Source organism: Mobula birostris, chromosome 1 (genome assembly GCF_030028105.1).
Source record: "Mobula birostris isolate sMobBir1 chromosome 1, sMobBir1.hap1, whole genome shotgun sequence".
Lineage (NCBI taxonomy): Eukaryota > Metazoa > Chordata > Chondrichthyes > Myliobatiformes > Myliobatidae > Mobula > Mobula birostris.
The window spans coordinates 70,706,598-70,728,775 of NC_092370.1; the positions used below are offsets into that span (position 1 = coordinate 70,706,598).

Genomic DNA, 22,178 nt, shown 5'->3' on the forward strand with positions numbered 1-22,178 from the left:
GTCGATAGAAATCTGTTGAACTACATCTTGGTAGCTCATCTCAATAGTGTGTATCCCTTTTAAAAATAATACACCTGTTATCATTATTTCCTGTGTTTCATATTGGACTAGAAAGACCATTTTAGAATCAAGTCAATTATACACCGAAGAAAGGGTCTAAGCAAGCTCCTTTAAATAACAGGTCTACTGGATACTGATTCTTTCACCGGGAAGTGAGACCATTAAATTCCTATTTAGATTTAATATCATTTGCAGTAGAGATTAAACTCATAAGAGGTGAGGCTGAGGCTTTTTTACAAATATTCAACTGAGTACTAGTCAACTGTAACAGAACAATGTTAAATAATTATTTTACAGTTATTTAATCAGCTGACTAACCCAAAACCGCAGTTCACAGGTATTTAAACACTTGAAAGCACTGACGAATTCTGTAAGGGAACCTATCTATTTCAGACACAGACTTGTGCACACACACTTCTGAAATACGCTGATGATAGAAGTCTATAACTGCGTGAATACTTGAATTAATTGCTACCATATCAGTTTCTGTCAGATGAAATGCAGATGTATGGTAAAGCTATTAACACAGGAAGAACCAATTATAGTAACCCTTTAAATGTTGGAATTTTAGATACATTATGAAAAATAATACATTCAGCTAATTTCATATGAAGAATATTTGTGACTTCAAGATGAACCCTTACTAAAACAATATTACCCACTCCTTACTTCTTAACTGCACAAATCAGGCCAAAATCCATTTTTGTTCTAAACAGATGTCTGCAGTTCTAGGTACACAACAGAATTCAATTCTTTCCCTCACCATTTATAATGGGAGAGCTCTTTCAGATTCGATCAAGCCATTTCAAGTTATATAATGATGGCTAAAGCATTGTTTTTCTCCCAGAGCCAGTTCCTTTGCTGTACAGAATTACTGAATAAGAATACATAACAAACAAGTTACTTGTGATATGAAATAATCAAACCTTTGGAACAAAACAACCTCTTCTACTAGGATTTCTGTCATATTCTGTAGCAGCACAATTTAAATAGAAAAAGCAGATGTGAATGGAAAGTAAAGTAATATTTAGTCATGGTGTCATAGAATCAGAGCACTACAGCACAGAAACAGGCTTATTGGCCCATTTAGTCCATGCCAAACTGTTACTCTGCCTAGTCCCATTGACCTGCACCTGGACCATAGCCCTCTATGCCCCTCTCATCAAAGTACTTATCTAAATTGATCTTAAATGTTGCAATTGAACCTTCATCCACCACTTACACTGGCAGCTCGTTCCATACTTGCACCACCCTGAGTAAAGAAATCCCCCCTCAGATTCCCTTTAAATATTTCAAATTTCACTTTAACCTATGACCTCTACTTCTAGTCTCACCCCTTCTAAGTGGAAAAAGCCTGCTTGCATTTACCATTTGATAAAGTTGTAACTTATTCAACCTTTCCCTATAACTCGGGTCCTCAAGTCCTTGTAAATTTTCTCTGCATTCTTTCAATCTTATTGATAACTTTCCCGTTGGTGACCAGAACTTTACATAATACTCCAAATTTGGTCTTATACAACTTTAATATAACATCCTAATTCCTGTACTCAATAAACTGATTTATGAAAGCCAATATAGGTGGCCCCCATTTTCCAAACACTTGCTTTGTGACACATTGCTATTATGAAAGACCTACATTAGTTACCTGTTTTCGCTAACTGAAGGTGTTTTCACTGTTACGAAAAAAGGCAGCGTGTGAAAAAGGCAGCGCGTGCCCGAACAGCCAAGCTCCTCCCCAGGAACTGCATTCTAGCCGCCACTGCTTAAACACGTGCTTTATCTCAATTTATTTTGTGCATTTGTTAGCAAGATGAGTTCTAAGGTTTCGGAAAAGCCTAAAAGAGCTCGTAAGGGTGTTACACAGAGTAAAACTAGACATAATTAAGCATGTCAATCATGGTGAACGGAGTAAGGACATTGTCCGCGCGTTGAACTTCCCTGCGTCCACCATTCACGCTATTTACACGCAGAGAGAAAGAATTTTGAAAGCTGCCGATGTTACTGTTGGTTCTGCTCGTAGCAAAGTGGTCTCTCGGCATCCAGTAATGGATAAAATGGAAAGTCTATTGCTTGAGTGGATTGATGGGTGTACAAAGCGTGGTGTTCCGTTAAGTTTTCTTATACTTAAGGAGAAATCAGTCAGTCTTTTTAATAAGTTGAAACAGAAAGCACTGGATGATGGTGATGGAAGTGTTGCGAAAGTGGAATTTAAAGGTAGTCATGGGTAGTTTGATTGGTTTCTGAGGCGAGGGCAGCTTCATAGTTTAATGTTTACCAGAGAAAGTGCTTCGGCTGATACTGAAGCTGCCGAAAAGTTCCCAGCAGAACTGAAGAAAATAATTACAGAAGGTGGTTACTCGTATAAGCAAGTGTTTAACTGTGGCAAAACTGCAATTTATTGGAGTCTTCCCAATTCCGGTAAGTGAAACTACACTCAACATACATTATTTCTACTTTATATAGGCTGTGTACTTTTATGTGTTATTTGGTATGATTTGTTAGTTGGTATGAATTGGCAGCTTCATAGCTTAAAGGTTACTGGAGAGAGTGTTTCTACTGAGAGAACTTGCGCTGAGAGTGCTGCCGTGAGATTTTCACTGTGCTAGATAGTGCTGCAATTTGCAGAAAAGTCTTCTACTTTATATAGGCTGGGTATTTATCATATCATTCCTGTTTTTACAATATGTTACTGTTATTTTAGGTTTTGTGTGTTATTTGGCATGATTTTGTAGGTTATTTTTTGGGTCTGGGAACACTCAAATTTTTCCCATATTAATAAACAGTAATTGCTTATTCACTGTACAACATTCTGGCTTACGAACCGTTTCATAGGAACGCTCTACCTTCTGGTAGCGGAGGAAACCTGTATATCATAAGCTCTCTTTATGAACCCATCTATATTTCAAGGAATTATGGATCTGTTTTCCCAGATCCATTTGTTTTAATGCATTTCTCATTCACTGTGTATATCTTACCCTGGTGTGTCCTCCCCAAGTGCAACAGCTCACTCTTGTCATTAAAGTTCCATCTGCCATTTTTTAAGCTCATTTTTCAGCTGGTACAGAGGCCGTTGCAAGTTTTGATAACCTTCCTTGTTGTCTACTAACCTCCAAACTGGTGTCATCCGCAGATTTGCTGATCCTGCTTCCCACATTTTATTATCCAGGCCAGTAACACAGATGACGAACAACAATGGACCTAGCACTGATCCCTGCAGCACAGCACTAGTCACAAACCACCAGTCGAGTAGACAACCATCTATTACCACTCTTTGGCTTCTCACATGAAGTCAATGTCATATCTAATTTGCTACCTCATCCTGAATGCTAAGTGACTACACCTCCTTGACCTACCTCCATGTAGAACTTTGTCAAAGGTCCTGCTAATATTCATGTAGACATTGTCAACTGCCTTTCCTTCATCAACTTTTCATGGTAAACTCCTTGAAAAACTTCGTAAGATTGATTAGATACCACCTAACGCACACAAATACATGTTGCCTATCCCTAATCCCTAATCCTGTCTATCCAAATACTTGCCCTGGGATGCCATCAAATAATTTACCCACTACTGATATCAGGCTTATTGGCTTATAATTCACAGCTTACTCTTGAACAATGGAACAACATTGGATATCCTCCAGTCCTGCTGCAGTTCACCTGCCACTAAGGGGCATTTTAAATATTTCTGTCAGGGCTGCTGCCGATTTCTGCACTAGCCTCTCAAGATCGGAGGAGACACCTTGTCAGACCCTGGGGACTTTTTCACCATTATTTTCCTCAAGACAGCAAGCACCTCTTCTATATTCCAGATATGGTCCATGATGCAGTTCTATAGACTTGTCAATCTTTATAAAAATTATTGAAAATTAGTTTATAAGCACTACTAGTCTGTGATTCATACAGATTGATATTCTTAGACTAAAATGTGGCTAATTCAACTTAAAAATTCTGTAAAAAAATGTTGTAAAACAAAATTTAAATAGAAGTTGCAAGGCTCGAAGAATCAAAACTTCTTCTCTGGTATAAGCCCTTGCATTTTTATCTTGCCTGGACAGTAGTTGGAAATAGTGAGGGGCTTGTATAGAAGGTAGTGGATATGTCAGTGGCCCATCAACACCCAAAATTCACCTCATAAAATTTTCCAAAGGGGCTATAAATAGATGTATCTGCTTATGAATGCAGATTGGAGTTCTCAGTTGATTATAGAATCAGCTCTACATGAGTGAAGGCTGTTAAGTGAATGCCAGCTGTGGGGAAAATGGAGATGAGTGCAATACTTTGTTTATTATTATTTGCGTTTTATTTGAATTTAAAAGAATATTTTCTTTTAAAACATATTCACATTTATTTTATAATATTTTTAGTTAACTTTTAGAAAATGTTAAATTCTTCATAAAAGCCTCCAAGTCATTAGGATATTCTAGGGCAAGAACTCAGGAAAAATGCCCAAAACCTGCTGGCTACTTGGGTGTCGATCTCAGCTTGTCCAGCCCTCCTCATCCGGAAAAAGTAAACACAAGCAGACAGATACCACATATAGTAAATCTAGGCTGCAGGTCGTGTCGATGATAACCCATGAGGGCAAGTTACAGTCAAAGAGCAATGCAGTATACGGGATAAGAGGTGGAGAGGGTCAGCAACTTTAAATGCCTCACTACTATCTTTTCAGAGGATTTGTCCTGAGCCCAGCCCATAAGTACAATTATGAAGATTCGACATAACATCTAAAACTTTAACTTGAAGCAATCCTATAGCCACTCCTCTGCCTCCCGTGATCACCTCTTTGTTGTCCCAATCCCTGGAGCTTTGCTCTTTAGCCTCTGTCTGTATGCAGGCAGGCAGAAGGACAGCCAAGTGATCCTGTTTACTGAAATACATTCGGAACATGGAACAGTGATCTTAGTGTAACAATGGTCTAGTGTGTTGGGACCTCTGGTGCTACAGGTTAAATGCTGATTGTAATCAGAGGGATCCTGGGGTCCGGGTCCAAAGGACAATGAAAGCAGCTGTGCAGCTTGACTCTGTGGTTAAGAAGGCATATGGAGCATTGGCCTTCATCAATTGTGGGATTGAGATTAAGAGCCGAGAGGTAATGTTGCAGCTATATAGGACCCTGGTCAGACCCCACTTAAGAGTACTGTGCTCAGTTCTGGTAGCCTCACTACAGGAAGGACGTGGAAAACAGAAAGGGTGCAGAGGAGACTTACAAGGATGTTGCCTGGCTTGGGGAGCATGCCTTATGAGAATAGATTGAGTGAACTCGACCTTTTCTCCTTGGAGTGACGGAGGATGAGAGGTGACCTGATAGAGGTGTACAAGATAATGAGAGGCACTGATAGTGTGGATAGTCAGAGGTTTTTTCCCCAGGGCTGAAATGGATTGCACGGGAGGGAATAGTTTTAAGGTGCTTGGAAGTAGGTACAGAAGAAATGTCAGGGGTAAGTTTGTTTGTTTATTTATTTACGCAGAGAGTGGTGAGTGCGTGGAATGGGCTGCCAGCGGCGGTGGCGGAGGCAGAAACTATAGGGTCTTTTAAGGGACTCCGAAGGGCCTGTATTGTGCTGTAGGTTTTCTATGTTTCTATGTAATTGGGCAAGGCTTTCTTCAAGAAAGCCTGGTTGAAGTCCCTGAGTATGATTTAAAGTGCATCAGGATGGTCTGTTTCTTGTTTGGAGATGGCATCATGCAGTATCATGAATGCTTGATTATAGTCAGTTGCTAGTGGTATGTAAACTGCGGTCAGGATTATGGAGAAGAACTCCCTTGGTAAATAGAACAGACGCATTTGATTGTTTAGTATTCAAGGTTGGGGGAACACGAGTTTTACAAAGCCGCCACATCAGAGCAGCACCAAACGGAAAATCCTACAGTAAGTAGTAGATATGGCCCAGTTCATCACTGGCAAAGCACATCCACACGAAGGGCTGTCACGGGAAAGCAGCATCCATCACCAAGCACGCCCACCACACACTGCATGCTCTCTTCTTGCTGCTGCCATCATGAAGGTGGTACAAGAGCCTCAGGACCCACACCACCAAGTTCAGAAACATACATTACCCTTCAACCATCAGGCTCTTGAAACAAAAGGGATAACCTCATTCATCTTCACTTGCCCCACCACTGAACTGTTCCCACACCTATGTCCTCGCATTCAGAATCAGAATCAGGTTTATTATCACTGGCATGTGACGTGAAATTTGTTAACTTTGCAGCAGCAGTTCAATACAATACATAATCTAGCAGGGAGGGAAAAAAATAAAAATAATAATAAACAAAAATCAATTATGTATGTTAAATTGATTTTTAAAATGTGCAAAAACAGAAATACTGTATATTAAAAAAAGTGAGGTAGTATCCCAGATTCAGTGTCCATTTAGGAATCGGATGGCAGAGGGGAAGAAGCTGTTCCTGAATCACTGACTGTGTGCCTTCAGGCTTCTGTACCTCCTACCTGATGGTAACAGTGAGAAAAGGGCATGCCCTGGGTGCTGGAGGTCCTTAATAATGGATGCTGCCTTTCTGAGACACTGCTCCCTAAAGACTCTTCATCTCATGCTCTTGATATTTATTGCTTGCTTATTTGTTTGTTTGTTTGTTTGTTTATTTATTTACTTTTGTATTTGCATAGTTTGCTGTCTTTTGAACATTGGTTGTTTATCTGCCCTGTTGGATGTGGTTTTTCATTGATTCCATTATGTTTCTTTGATTTACTGAGTTGGTCCCCAAGGAAATTAGTCTTAGGATTATATATGGTGACATATGTATTTTGATAATAAATTTACTTTGAATTTTGTGCATGGATATTGGCCCTTCACCCTAATGAGTCAATGCTTACCTTCTTGTTATCTAGCTAGTTAGTCCTGATTTTCTTGTGTATGGCCTACAACACCTCCTCCAACTTCAGGCCCCACACCACCTGTATCTATTCTCACCTGAAATTTATGCCCCTTAGTTTTGGAACCCCCTCCCCCCAGGGAAAAGATTCTTACTGCCCATCTTATCTCCAACTCTCTTAATCTTCAACACTTCTGAAAATTCATTAAAAAAAATCATTCTCCTACGTTCTAAGAAATAAAAACCTAGCCTAGCCAACCTCTCCCTGTAACTCAAGCAAAATCCTTATGTTATTTCTGCACTCTCCCTACATTAACCACGACTTTCTTATAACAGAGTGACCTAAAATGTACACAGTACCAACAACTCGTACAACTACAACATAATGTCGCTATTCCAGTAAGTGATGCCCTGACTGATGATGACCAATGACCTTTATCACCACCCTGTCGACTAATGATGATGCTTTCTACTAACTACGTACTTGTACACATTAGTCCCTCTGTTCCATTACACTCCTGAATATCCTACCATTCACAGAGGAAGTCCTACTTTGACTTTCCAAATACATCACCTCACACTTATTTGTCTTGAAATCCATTTTTACTCCTCAGCCCACTTCCCTAACTGAACAAGATCCCACTGTAATCTCTGGTAACCTTCTTCACTATCAACACCTCCTAGTTTTGTGTCATCTGCAAACTTGTTGATCAAGCCTTGTGCCTTCACATACAAATCATTAAGATGGATAATGAACTATCATCCCACAACTGACCACTGCAGTGCACTGAGTCACCAGTCTCCATTCTGAGGAACACGCTTCAACACCCACCCCTTGCAAACTGCAGCTGAACCAGTTTGCAACCCACCTAACTAGCTCTCCCTGGATTCCATGGGGCCTAACCTTTGCATCAAAGTTATAATGCAGGACCTTTCCAAAAAACCATGCTGACCCTCCATAATCAGACTCTGTCTATCCAAATGCTGGTAAATCTTCTCCCTTAATTCCCTCCAGTATCTTCCTTACCACTGATATCATGCAGTCTGGCCTGTAGTTCTGTGGCTTGTCCTTGCTACAATGGAATGATGTGAGCCAACTTACTATCCTAAGGAACATCACCAGTGGCCAATAATGAAGCAATTATCTCTGTAAGGCCTCTGCAATTTCTTCTCTATGCTCCCACAAAGTCTGAGAATACACTTGGTCAGGCCCCAAGGATTTATCCATGTTAATGCACGATAAGGCTGTAAATATCTTCTTGGTAGAATGAACGTTCTACAATACATCTCTGTTTCTTTCCCTTATCTCAGAAGCCCCTGTGAGTTTCTGCTCAGTAAACACAGCAGAAACCTTTCTAAAAATCCCACTCAAATTGTGGTTCGACATACTTATTTATGGCCCTACTGCACTCCTACTCTATCCTTCACCAGCATTTTCCTCTTAAATCAGTACATCTATAGAACCTCTGGGATTTTCCTTAACTTTATCTACCAGGTTTCTCTCACATCCTCTCTTTGCCCCCCTGATTTCCAATTTGAGGGTATTCTTAATCTTTTTATAGTCATCAGGTGATTCAGCCAGTCCGACTTCCTAAATGCAATGTATGCTTACTTCTTTTTTCTTTTGGCCGCAGCCTCAATATCTTTTGTCAGCCAAGGTTCCCCAAACTTGCCAAGTTTATCCTTCACCCTAGCAGAAACAAGCTGTCAACAGGAACATCCTGTTAGTCCTGATGAAGGTTGTCGGCTTGAAACGTTGACTGTTTAATTCCCCTCCACAGATGCTGCATGACTTGCTGAATTCCTCCACATTTTGTCTGTGTGTGTTGTTCAAGATTCCCAGCATCTGCAAAATCCCTTGTGATTAGAAACATGCTGCCCCTGGAATCTAGATTTCGCACTCTTAAAATCCTCTAACTTGTCAATCACTCAAAGCAATATACACACTCAAAATGCTGGAGGAACCCAGCTGGTCAGGCAGCATCTATGAAAATGAATAAACTGTCGACATTTCAGGCTGAGACCCTTCTTCAGGACTCAAACATTAATTTTTCCTTCAATAAGCTGCCTCAACCAACCTCTGCTATATCCCAAGTCCCCCTGCTCCACGTTTGGATATTAACCTGCGAACCTGTCCTATCCTATTCCATCGCTGTCTTAAAACTAATAGAATTATGGTCACTAGCACCAAATTGCTCCCTGACTTCCATTTCAGTTACCTTCCCTGCCTTGTGAACAAAGAGATCCATATAACTATATAAAAATTACAGCACAGAAACAGGCCATCTCGGCTCTTCTAGTCCGTGCCGAATGCTTACTCTCACCTAGTCCCACTGACCTGCACTCAGCCCATAACCCTCCATTCCTTTCCTGTCCATGTAGCTATCCAATTTTACTTTAAATGACAATATTGAACCTGCCTCTACCACTTCTACTGGAAGCTCGTTCTACACAGCCACCACTCTCGGAGTAAAGAAGTTCCCCCTCATGTTACCCCTAAACTTTTGCCCCGTAGCTCTCAACTTATGTCCTCTTGTTTGAATCTCCCCTACTCTCAATGGAAAAAGCCTATCCACGTCAACTCTGTCTATCCCCCTCATAATTTTAAATACCTCTATCAAGTCCCCCCTCAACCTTCTATGCTCCAAAGAATAAAGACCCAACTTGTTCAACCTTCCTCTGTAACCTAGGTGCTGAATCCAGTATGGCACCTTCAAGTATGATCTTCTACATAGCCTCTCTTCAAATTCTCACTGATAGTAAGGGGCTTGTAATCCAGCCCTACTAGAGTGACATTCCCCCTTTTGCTCCTATGTTCTACCCATAAAGGCCATTGGATCTTCCTCCAGGGACGTTGCTCTTAAGCACTGCTGTTGTGGTAACAGCCTTTGTTCACAACTGTACCAGTTGTGGCTCAAACACAGACTTTTACAGGACATCACTAGTCAATATCATGAAAAGATGAGTGACTAACAATCTTTTCCAGACTCTGTCAAAGGAAAAAAGATTTCAGAAATGGCACAGAAGCATTTACCATTTTTGAGCAAGGATGAATACCCAAAGATTTGTGACTGCAGTTAACCTAACTTTCAGAGGGATACATGCCAGAAATGGATGCTGGAAAGGAGTTATGTTTTGCAACCCTGCTGAAACATTTCACAACTCCTAATATAAAACACAGAATTCCCCTTGGGAGTGTCTCAAATGTTCAGTCCATGCCTTGTTCTCATTACTATCATCAGTAAGGAGGTACAGAAGCCTGAAAGCACACACTCAGTGATCCAGGAACAGATTCTTCCCCTCTGCTATCTGATTTCAGAATGGACATTGAACCCATGAACACTATCTCACTACTATCTAAAAAAGTTATTTTTCACTGCTTATTTCATTTAAGGCATACAGTATAAATCCTCTCTCTTATCCAAAATGCCCCTCTTAAGATGCCAATTAGTGTAGATAAGAATTCTTCCTTCATGAAAACTTTTCTCCTATTTTGAACTATATCAACCTTGCAGTTTGGTTGTGGATGGTGCCTGCTTTTAGGAAATGTACTCTGGATATATCTCAGTAGTCTGTGCTATGGATAAAGGCTATTTCAGTAGTTATGTTCTCAATCAACACTAGGATCATTCACATCCATAAAAGGGGATTTTGTTAGAACAAACATAAAATATTTCAGTTACACAACTGAGTGTTTACAAGACTTTCTTGTCAAACAGCACAATTTTACAACTAATGATCAATTTGGCCATGAAGATCATATTAGTTATTTTTATTTCCATAAAAACAGAGAGCATGACATTATTTGCTATACATTAGTTTTAGTTCAATGATGGTATTATGGGTCTGATTTCAACTGCAGGGAATTGGCTTAAATTCCAATCAAGCAGTGGAGGTAGAGGGGCTGTCATAGTTGAGTCGTCCTGAGTGTATGGTACCAACAGCAGCTTTCACGGGGAAAAAAGTGGGCTGTAGGACTGAGCATGGCAACCCTTTCAAAGAGTCATAATAGACCAGATGCTCTTTTACAGAGTTGTAATCTTTCATGAGTCTATGGAAGTCACCCTATCGTCTATAATTATTACATGTCAGTGGATAAGCCATCTGTAACGGGTGAGTAGAGCTCCAACGACATAAATTTATGCACTTCTGTTTGCCATGATGCCTACTTTGTAATTTGTATCAATAGGTTGGTTCCCTAAACATCCTTACTACAGGAGATGTGTACTACCTACAACTGCAAATTAGATAAATTCTTCTAGTGGCAACAGTATAAAACAAAAAAAAGCTTCTGCCACAAAACAACAAATTTCACGGCATATGTCAGTGATAATAAAGTTGATTCTGATTCTGGGCCAGAATAAACATCCTCGCTAAATTGACTGGCAAGATTTTAAGCCACTTGGAGGACTGAGCTTCTAGAATACTTTTCAATCCTTGTCCAAATTGTGCAAAAGAAGAACAGGCAGAGTCGTTTCTTCCTGATACAACAGTAAAGGATGACTGCCAGGAAGTGGCAACAGAGCTGTCCCCCAGAAATGAGGCACTTTGAAATACTTAGCATTGAACAACATAGAACTATACAGCACAGGAAGGGACCCTCTGACTGACAATGTTGTGCCAGGCTAATTACACTCACAATAAAATGCGTAATTAAACTAATCTCTTTCTGCTTACACAATATCCATCTCTCTCTCCATTTTCTGCATATCGACATGTCCACTTGAGCACCTCCTGAATGCCTGTATTATATTTTGTCTCCACTACCAGCCTGGTAGTGCAATCCAGACACCTGCTAGTCCGTGTAAATAAAAACTTGGCCCACATGGCCCCTCTGAACCTAACACCTTCACCTTAAACGCATACCCTCACGTGTCAATGCCAGATTAATGGCAAGGACACAAGATTAAATGTTCCATCCCATAAAATTCCCATTTTCCTTGTCATACATTGATGGTGTGCATTTATAACAATATTTTCACATCCATTATTTTTCCTAAGTGGAAAAGCTGTTTTGTACTCAATCTGAACAGACACAAATTCAAGTGTGGAATCTGAACCTCTGAAAACATAGCCCAATGTAATAATTCAAAGCATCTTTAAAATAGTTCACTGTTTCAATTTTGCAACCACCTTATGTGCAAGCATTGTGTATATACTCAGTTATAATAATTATGATTCAAGTTGCTATATTACATAACAATTTTTTTCACTCCTGTGCTTCGGCAGCTGATATTTTAAAGGTCTTCTGCTACAGAATGATATGCTACACATTAAATGCTAATGTAAGGAAGATAACTATTCTCCAGGCATGACAAGAAACCTTCATTAGCATTAGAGAGTCACAACTCTGATTGTTAATTTTCACTAAGCACCTAATGACCCTGCACTGTCTATAACAGCTACTGGGCACCCTGCTGTTGCTGATGGCTGGCTTTTCAACATCTTAGCTTCAAAACACACTGAAAGGATGATTTTAGCAGTGGTTACTAACATTTTTCTTAAAACGCAACTTTCTCAACTGAGCTCGCTAGTTTATGTTCCCATTATTTACAGAAATTACTTCAGAGTACAACTACATGTATTATTACTGAGATGAAATTTAAAATAATGTCTTTTAAAAAAACACCTTTGGTTAAAATGTATCCAATTATCCAATATTCCAGTGATATTCGTATTTTTCTGCTAGCTTCAATACAATCTGAATCACTTTTATTATCACTGCCATATAGCATGACTCCCTTGTCCACATGTCCCTCCCCACTGATCTCCCTCCTGGCACTTAGCCTTGCAAGTGGGCCAAGTGCTACACTGCTCTTACACCTCCCCCACACCACCATTCAGGGCCCCAAATAGATAAGGTGACATTTCACCCTCAAATCTCTTGGGGTCATCTCGTGCAGCTGGTGGAGTCTCCTCTACATCAATGCATCTCAATTCGTCTTTCCATTCCCATTCTGAGATGTCATTCCATGGCCTTCTCTCTATTGCCACAATGAGGCCACCCTCAGGTTTGCGGGGCAACACCTCATTTTACACAAAAGCATTTTCAAAGAGGCAACAGTCATTGAATCAAATGAAAGAGAAAAAGGCTTTTTAATCCGCCATGTCTACGCTGACCATCAACAAGAAAGCAAAGCACTGGCTTGGATCTCCATGTAGATCCCACATCTGCACATTGGAAGTCTGACTGCTCTGAATTATTAGACTACTTTTCCTCTATTAGGCAAGGGAAAAGGAATGTCCAACCTTACACTTACATCCCTGCCCTGTCCATCTTCTGCTGCTGCTCATTTCATAATGGGGTGAATGGCCTAATTCTGCTTCTATATACCATGGCCTTATAGTGCTCAATGCCTCCATTCCAAATTATCCTGTACTGATTTAAGGTCATCCATCATTTTCCCAAAGCACTTACGACTGGAATATATTGAAATCAGAGTTCTTATGCACCCTAATGTACTCAAAACAGCATCACATCTAATTAGACTTTGCAACCAAGAATTGGAAATAACGGGAGATTCTACCTCACTGGAATCCTCCTGCTGGTTAATAATTGCGAGTGCATCTTCTGCAGCTTGTCTTTTCGCATCTGCTACTGTGCGCTCCATTTTGGCTCTCTCTGTAGCAATCATGTCATGGGCCTTCCTCTCTGCTTCTGACACAGCTTTCTGCAGCTCAGACATTGCCTGGCGCTTCACTTCATTCACTGCCTCTTCTGTAAAACATGGAATGTCTAATAAGTTCACACATTCTGTCCAATAGAATTATGCCCAAAATAACAAGGAGTCACTCAATAAATATCTTTCATTAAAATTAACTGGCATAATTACAAGTATAGCACAGTCCTCCACAATTGTTTTTATCCATTATAATTTCCTCACTTACAAAAGCTAAGTGACAATGATGAATGCAATATTTAATAGGACCTAATTATTAGGCTGGATTATTGCACAAATTAACACTATTAGAGATGATTATGCTATGTTTCATGGAAGTGATTCACTATCTGCTTTATAATTTTGTACCATTTCATTGACTTAATAAAAATGTGAGAATTACTTGACTGATGTAAGTACGTAGATTTCTGCTGTAAGAAGTAGTAAAATATTTAGGGATAGATACTTATTTATTCATTAGCTCATTCTTAAAAGATGTGGGCAGCATTGAGAAGGTCAGCGTTCAAGGGCCATTTCTAATTGCCCTTGAGAAAGTCGGGGTGAGCCACTGTCTTGAATCACTGATGACCTTCTGGTTAAGGTACTTCCCCAGTTTAGTTTGATTATAAGTTTTAAGATTTGGAGTCGACAGTGAAACACTTCCAAAAGGGTTTAATACATGACCGAAAGGAAAGCTGGAAGTGGTCACGTTCTCAAGCATTTGGTGCATTTGTGGGTCTTTGTGGTGGGGTGGCACTCTCAGAGATGCTCTGGCAGATAACTGCAATACACGTTGCAGATTGTACACATCAGGCAGGAGCAGGTAGCAACCAAGGAAAGCCATTTTGTCCTGGGTTGTTTTAAGATTATGTGTGGATAGAGCTGCACTTATCCAGGAAAGCAGAGCCTCTTTCGTCCCCCACTGCTCCTGATTGTTGCTTTGACAATAATGGAAAAGTTCTGAGATGTCACAGTATTTGTGTGACTAGTCTGAGTGAGCTTCTGATGGGGACTCTTGGCAATGGAGTGTCAAGCATAGGTGGGTAGAATTACTCGTGTTCTTCCCTGGTCTTCCTCAAATAAACAGATCTTGGCATTTTAATTTAACTTTATCTGTTAAAGATTTCTTAAAATTTCTGGAGAGACAAATTCTATTTTTTTGAAGAGAATGCTTTGGAAGAGACTTCTAGTCTTAACATATGGGATGCCTTTAAGGCTTGTATTAGAGGTCAAATTATTTCCTATACTGCAAGTGTCAAGATAAAAGCTAATAAAGAGAGAATTGAGTTAGCTAATCAGTTAAAACAATTAGACCAAAAATATGCCTTGGCTGCAGATCCTGTCTTATATAAAAGACATGTTGCAATTCAAACTAAATATGATCTTTTAACATTTCCATTGTAGGAGGGAATGACGAGCACATAAAGATGAAGTATTTTAAAATTTCATTCCAAGTTTCTTCAGAAATTGAAGTCTGTAAATCTTGTTTCCAAAGATTTTTGATTTTGTCTAAAGAATCATTTCTCATTCCCAACAACATATCATAAATATTGGATATTGAACCATTATAAAATGATTTCATATTAAGAATTTCATCTAATACGTTCTTATCAGGATTATTAGGAAATGTATATAATTGAGATTGCAGAAAATCTCTAATTTGTAAGTACTAAAAAAAATGGGTTTTTGGTAAACTCTATTTAGTTGACAATTGTTCCAACAAAGAAAGCCTTCCTTCAACAAACAGATCCTGGAAACATGTAATGCCTAATCCTTCCATTACTCCTACAATTTAAAGTGGTTCATAGGGCTTATATGACCAAGTATAAGTTATCTCATTTTTATATGGATATCTCTCCCTACTGTGATAGGTGTAACAATGGAGAAGCTTCATTTATTCATATGTTTTGGACATGCCCAAGTCTTGGAAAATATTGGAAGGAAGTATTCCAAACTTTTTCAGTACTCTTTAAAGTAAATTTTAAGCCTAATTCTTTGACTGCCCTATTTAGTATTGTTGGAAGGAAAGGTAGCATCTTGAAGACATCTGATTTGCACATTCTGGCTTTTATCTCTCTTATGGCTAGGAGGGCGCATTTGTTTAAATGGAAGGATGCTGTTCCGCCTAACCATGCTCTGTGGTTACGGGATGTTATAGCATGCCTAAATTTAGAAAAGATTTGTTGTTCAATTCCGAATCTAACCAAGATTTTCAAAATTTGTGGGGGCCGTTTTAAATTATTTTCATAATCTTTTAGACTTCTCGTTAAAGTACAGAAGTTGGTTAATGGCATATTTTATTATCTGATAAGGTTTTTTTTTCTTTCCCCCCCCTCCCCAAACAGTTTCGACTTTGGTAGTGGGTATCGAACATTTTTTTTATAAAGCTGTTTATATTCTAATGTACAAATTAATCTAATCTATATGAATATAGGGTAAGGAGTTCGTTAATGTGATTCAATATACTGTATCTGGTATTATATTTTTTCTTTTGCTTTATAATATGTATTCTCTTGGACTCTGTATTCTTCTATATAGAAATCAATAAAATATTGAAAAAGATGAAGAACATATCCAATTGAAACTCAACTTTTAAAAGATAAGTCAATTTTATATCCATGGATACAAAACAGGTAAATTATTGGCTAACCAATTAAAAACCTTTACAGCTAAAAGGCAAATTAAGAAATTTGTAAAGCCAATGGCGATAGGACTGACTGACTATTTAGAAATAAACAACATTTTTAAAGAATTTTATTCTAAACGTTAGTTCTGACCCTCCCAAAGATAACACTGTAATGAATAATTTTTAGACCGATTAAACACTCCTACACTTTCTGTTGATAACCGAAAACAATTGGATCAATCTATTTCGTATGAGGAAATTGCCGAGGCTGTATGTTCCTTGCACTCGGGGAAGGCTCCAGGTCTTGATGGATTTTCTGCAGAATTTTATAAGGCTTTTTCTCACTGCTTATACCTCATTTACGTGCAGTTTTTTTCAGACTCCTTTAAGTTGGGTAGGTTGCCACAATCTTTTTATGAAGCTTCTATTTCGCTTATTCTTAAAAAACCCAACTGAATGCTCTTCATACAGACCAAACTCTTTACTTAATGTTGATACTAAAATCCTATCTCAAGTTCTGGCCCGTAGAATTGAAAATGTTTTACCATCTGATGATGATCATTTCTGATGATCAGACGGGATTTATTAAAAATCGACTCCCACTTTAATATTCGTCGGTTATTAAACGTCGTTTATTCTCCTTCTAAGGAGATATCGGAATGTGTGATTTCTTTGGACACTGAGAAGGCTTTTGATCAGGTTGAATGGAATTATTTATTTAAAACTTCAGAAAAATTTAATTTTGGGCCTGATGTTATTCAATGATTTAAATTCCTTTATCTATCTCCTTCTGCTAGGGTCCTTACCAATTTTCAGTATTCCAAACCTCTTAAACTTCAACGTGGAACTAGACAAGGTTGTCCCTTGAGCGCTTTGCTGTTTGACTTGGCTTTAGAACCCTTAGCCATTGCTTTTCAAGAATCTAATGATATTATTGGTATTCTAAGGAGAGGGACTGTTCATAAAGTTTCGCTTTATGCTGATGACCTATTGCTTTTTATTTCTAATGTCGAGACTTCATTACCTCCTGTGCTTTCTTGTTTTAGCCAGTTTTCAGATTACAAACTGAATTTACATAGAAGAGTGAACTTTTTCCTCTCAATAATTTGTTATCAACTAACACTAACCTTCCTTTTAAAATTGTAAGAAATCAATCTATTTGGGTGTAACAATGACCAAGAATTATAAATACCTACTTAATGAAAATTTTCTTACCTTACTGAATTTCGTAAAAAGGACACTATCAAACTGGTCGCCTTTTTCATTATCCTTGACTGGCCGAATTAACTCTATTAAAATGAATATTTTACCTAAATTTATACACCTTTTTCAGGCATTACCTGTTTTTATTCTCTTGATTCTATTGTATCTTCTTATACATGGAAAAACAAGTATTCTTGACTAAATAAAGTTCATCTTCAAAAATCTAAGAAAAATGGAGGTTTAGCTTTACCAAATTTTAGGTTTTATTACTGGGCAGTCAATATATGAAATCTTGCGTTTTAGACATATTATATTAACTGTGAGGACCGTCTGATATGGGTTTCTTTAGAAGCTAACTCTGTTAATAAATTTTCTATTATTTCTCTTCTCGGATCCTCACTCCCTTTATCCTATAGTAAACTAACTGAAAATTTGGTAGTTAAACATACCTCGAGGATCTGGGTACAATTTAGGAAATTCTTTGGTCGATTGAGATTTTCTTTGTCTAGTCCCCATTTGTTCTATTTTTTTTTAAACCTTCGATGACTGATTCAGTTTTTAAAGAATGGAATAGATTGGGTATTAAATGTTTCCTGGATTTGTTTGTTGAAGGAAGTCTTCTTTCGTTTGAGCAAATGTCAGCTAAATATAGTTTACCCAAAACTCACTTTTTTCATTATTTACAAATTAGAGACTTACTGCGTTCTCAACTATATACATTTCCTATAAGTTCCGATAAGGACTTATTAGATGTAATTTTTTAATTTGAAACCTTTTTATAATGGTTCAATATCTAATATTTATGGTATGCTGCTAGGAATGACAGATGTTCCTATAGACAAAATTAAAAATCTTTGGGAACAAGATTTACAGACTTCAATCTCTGAGGAAACTTGGAATGAAATTTTTAAATTGGTGAACACTTCATCGTAATGTGCCCATCATTTCCTCTTACAATTTAAAGTGGTTCATAGGGCTCACATGTCTAAAGATAAGCTATCTTGTTTTTATTCGGATATATCCCCTTCTGTGATAGATGTAATAACAGAAAAGCTTCATTAATTTGCATGTTTTGGACATGTCCGAGCCTTGAAAGATATTGGAAGTATTCAGAACTTTCTCAGTACTTTTCAAGGTAAATTTTAAGCCTAACCCTTTGACCACATTATTTGGTTTTGTTGGAGGAAAAGACTTTATTTTGGAGACACCTGATTTGCACATTTTGGCTTTTATCTCTCTTATAGCTAGGAGGGCACTCTTGCTTAAATGGAAGGATGCTGTTCTGCCTACTCATGCTCAATGGTTACATGATGTTATGTCATGCTTAAATTTACAGAAGATCTGTTGTTCAGTTTTTGAATCTAGCCAAGATTTTTATATATTGTGGGGACCATTTCTGAGTTATTTTCAAAACCTTTGATTTGTTGTAAAAGTACAGATGGTGGCTAATAATATATTTTACTATATGATAAGGGTCCCCCCCCTTCTTGTTTTTCCTAACAGCTCTGACTTTGGTAGTGGGTTTATATTTTTAAACCAAAATTATATTTCAATATTACCATTTAAATTTTTATGAATACAGGGTTTTGTGATTGTAACTGTATTTTTAATACAACATATTTGGTACTATCTTATTTTTTTTCTTTTGTCTTATAATACATCTTGTACTCTGTATTCTTCTATGCAGAAACTAATAAAAATATTGAAAGAGAATTACTCGTGTTTGATGATTGCCATTTCCAGACATATTGATAATATGCAAGTTACCTGCCGTGCATCAAACTATGCCTGAACGTTATCTAGGTCTTGTACTTCACATCTGCAAGCAACTTTATTTTCTGAGAATTTGCAAAATATGTATGATTATAGTACTGCCAAATTTGATAATCATTTCAGCACAGGTGACACTGTAGTGTTGCATTTGTCAAAACAAACTTGCTGGAATACATTCGTAATACTTACTAAAATTCACACTTTATAGATATACATTCACCAGCTGTATTACTCATTCATATTTACACTGACCCCATCTTTCAGTTCTTTACAAAATGATACTTTATGTTGATACTATTTTTAAAGATACTTCAATACATTACTGTGGATATGGACATTTTCTGTCCACTTTTCAACACAAATCACCACATATAAACAGCACATCTTACAAATATGGAGTATCATAAATATTATTTCTTAAAAATCTAGATGTTGCTAATCTGTTAGTTTTATGGTAAATATCCAAGGTGAAGTGAAATTTTCACTCAATGGCAAAACCAGAAAACAATTTTGCTTACGATCAGAAGAGTAGCTTGACTAATTGTCTATGCAAATCAGGCAATTTATATTAAAATTATGCATTTCTTTTTGAGCCTAGCTAGCACATGGGATTAGTAAAGAGATTTGGTGGGATGTCAGTGATGTGCTTGAATAATTCCTGCAATTTACAAATAAGCATTTAACTTTCCATTACAACACTAGAACTACAATTCCTTCAGATAGACAAAAGCCTCCTTTTTAAAAAAAATAGCCACATGCCTCTCTCTAACACTTTAAGGTTTAATGTTTCACAAACAAATAAATTTCAATCCCTCGTTCAATTGATTTACACTGTAAATAAGGACTATTCAATGTATGCACATTAACTGTCACACTAAAAAAGATTAAAACTATCTGCTGTCTCAGGAAGTAATATAAATAAAAGTGAATGCAGAAAAGTCTGATTATATGGCTACCTTTACATCACTATTATGCATAAAATTACAATGAAAAAGGGCAGACTAGGATACATACCAAACTAGTCCTCTACCAACAGTAAAAACATCTGCTGTTGCACAAATACAGGATAATTACTTTTAAAACTAAGGTACAGTGTTTTTAAGCATTTTATGCTCCCTTCCCCAATTCTACATTTGGTACCATCCCTCTCTCTAAAAAGCAGCAATTCACAAAGGCAATAGAAGTTCTCTTGAACTACATTTAAAATTGACACATGTCATTTGCTAGTGATAGCAAGCTGTTCAAAATAGTTACCAGCTAACCAAGCAGAGACCAACTATAGAAAAAGGGCCTTTCTGATCTGAAAAGGCTCAGTGCTATGCCAGATGGTGATAATACTCAATGAGTCTTTGGAGAAATGCAGATCTAGATAACTGGGTGATAAATTAAATATATAATTTATGACAATTTATATTTTATTAATCTCACAGGTCGAGAAATGATAATTGTCTAGCTTCATTTTGGAAGGTTTATTTCATCGTTTTTGTTCAGCTCTATATAAAAAAAATACTGGTACGACTAATACATTTAATAATACTAATACTAATACAAGCGATTCTGCAGGAAATCTTGAACAACACACACACAAAATATGACAGGAACTCAACAACTCTGGAAGCATCTACGGAAGGGAATAAGCAGTCAAAGTTAAGGGCCAAGATTCTTCATCCCGAGCCCGAAACATGAACTGTTTATTCCCATCCATAAATGCTGCTCAACTTGCTGAGTTCCTTCAGCATTTTGTGTATGTAGCTCAGTAGTACGTACAACTTCGAAACATGATACTGGGATATTGTTAAGGCTTGTTTTTTTATCCCCCTCATAAAGAGGCACTGAGATAATTTTCTCTTGCTTCACTGAATGACAGACCTTGCAAACAACCAAATCCTCAGTTGTGTCTAAAAGCAACAGCACTGAGAAATTTGTGCAGAATAACACAATACAAAAGGTAATTGGAATTAGCCCAAATCTAGATAGGAAGTGGTGGAAATAAAAGAGGCTAAGATAAGTGTTCCAGATAATTTTCCTTGACAAACGAAATTGAGCACTACAGCAAAAAAGAGCCAATTCATCTGTAAAACCTTGAAATGGCCCATCCAACAATCAGGATTAGTGTCAAAATCCCAAATCTGACAATGATAGTCAGCATCTCTAGGAAGAGGTACAGTTGACATTTCAGGCCGAGACCCTTCTTCGAGTGTTAGTCCTCTTACTAACTCTTCCTTCAGTTAGTCCTGACGAAGGGTCTCGGCCTGAAACATCGACTGTACCTCTTCCTAGAGATGCTGCCTGGCCTGCTGCGTTCACCAGCAACTTTGATGTGTGTTGCTTGAATTTCCAGCATCTGCAGAATTCCTGTTATTTCTGACAGTGATACTAGCTTCTGTCAAATTCGGGATTTTTCACCAATTCTACACCAACAGAATCAGTAAGGAGCAGAAGAATATTTGTCCATTGATACTGGTAGAGGTATTTTATCAGGGCAGTCTAGCGGCCAGTTTTTTTTTATATGCTGAGATGTTACGTCAAAAGATTTCAGAATCAACAGCAAATCTTGGGGAAACCTCACCCTGTGGAAGTTGTAAGGCTATCAGAGCTCACAAAAGTAAAGAATACTGCAGACCTTGTGAAATTTTGTTAAAATTACTTCAATTGCTATATCTAAAGTCATGTGGGAGGAAGCAACTGCTACTGTGAGAAGAGATTCACCTGAAGGTGTTACATGTAAAGATGTGTAAGTAGGATCACAGTTATACTCGTCTCTGTAGAAACTGGGATTCATACACACTGCCCTTAGTTCACATCTCAGCTAGATCTGAGAACATTTAAAATATGTGATGAAGACCTGTGCAATAGAAAGGCCTTTCCTCATGTGAAGCTGAGTATTTATGGAGAGAATAGTGAATGGAGAACCAGGCGTGATTCCAGTAATTAATAAATCCGGTCACTCAAGCACAGCAGCAATGCTTGAGACTGCAAATTATAACACCAGTCATATCTGATGATCCTTTACAAATACCA

The 22,178-nt window shown here is 37.9% G+C and overlaps 1 protein-coding gene across 8 annotated transcripts in view; it reads right to left on the reverse strand.

Annotated features, from left to right (window-relative positions):
• The window catches only part of runx1t1 (RUNX1 partner transcriptional co-repressor 1), a 97,103-nt gene that overhangs the window by 3,701 nt on the left and 71,224 nt on the right, over nt 1-22,178 (reverse strand). For 7 of the 8 annotated variants that reach the window (XM_072256888.1, XM_072256886.1, XM_072256883.1 and 4 more), the window contains one exon: nt 13,424-13,614. The exons of the other annotated variant lie outside the window; for it this stretch is intronic. In XM_072256888.1, the coding sequence (XP_072112989.1) occupies nt 13,424-13,614 (191 nt within the window). The remainder of the gene's footprint in view (nt 1-13,423; nt 13,615-22,178) is intronic. 8 annotated transcript variants of the gene reach the window in all.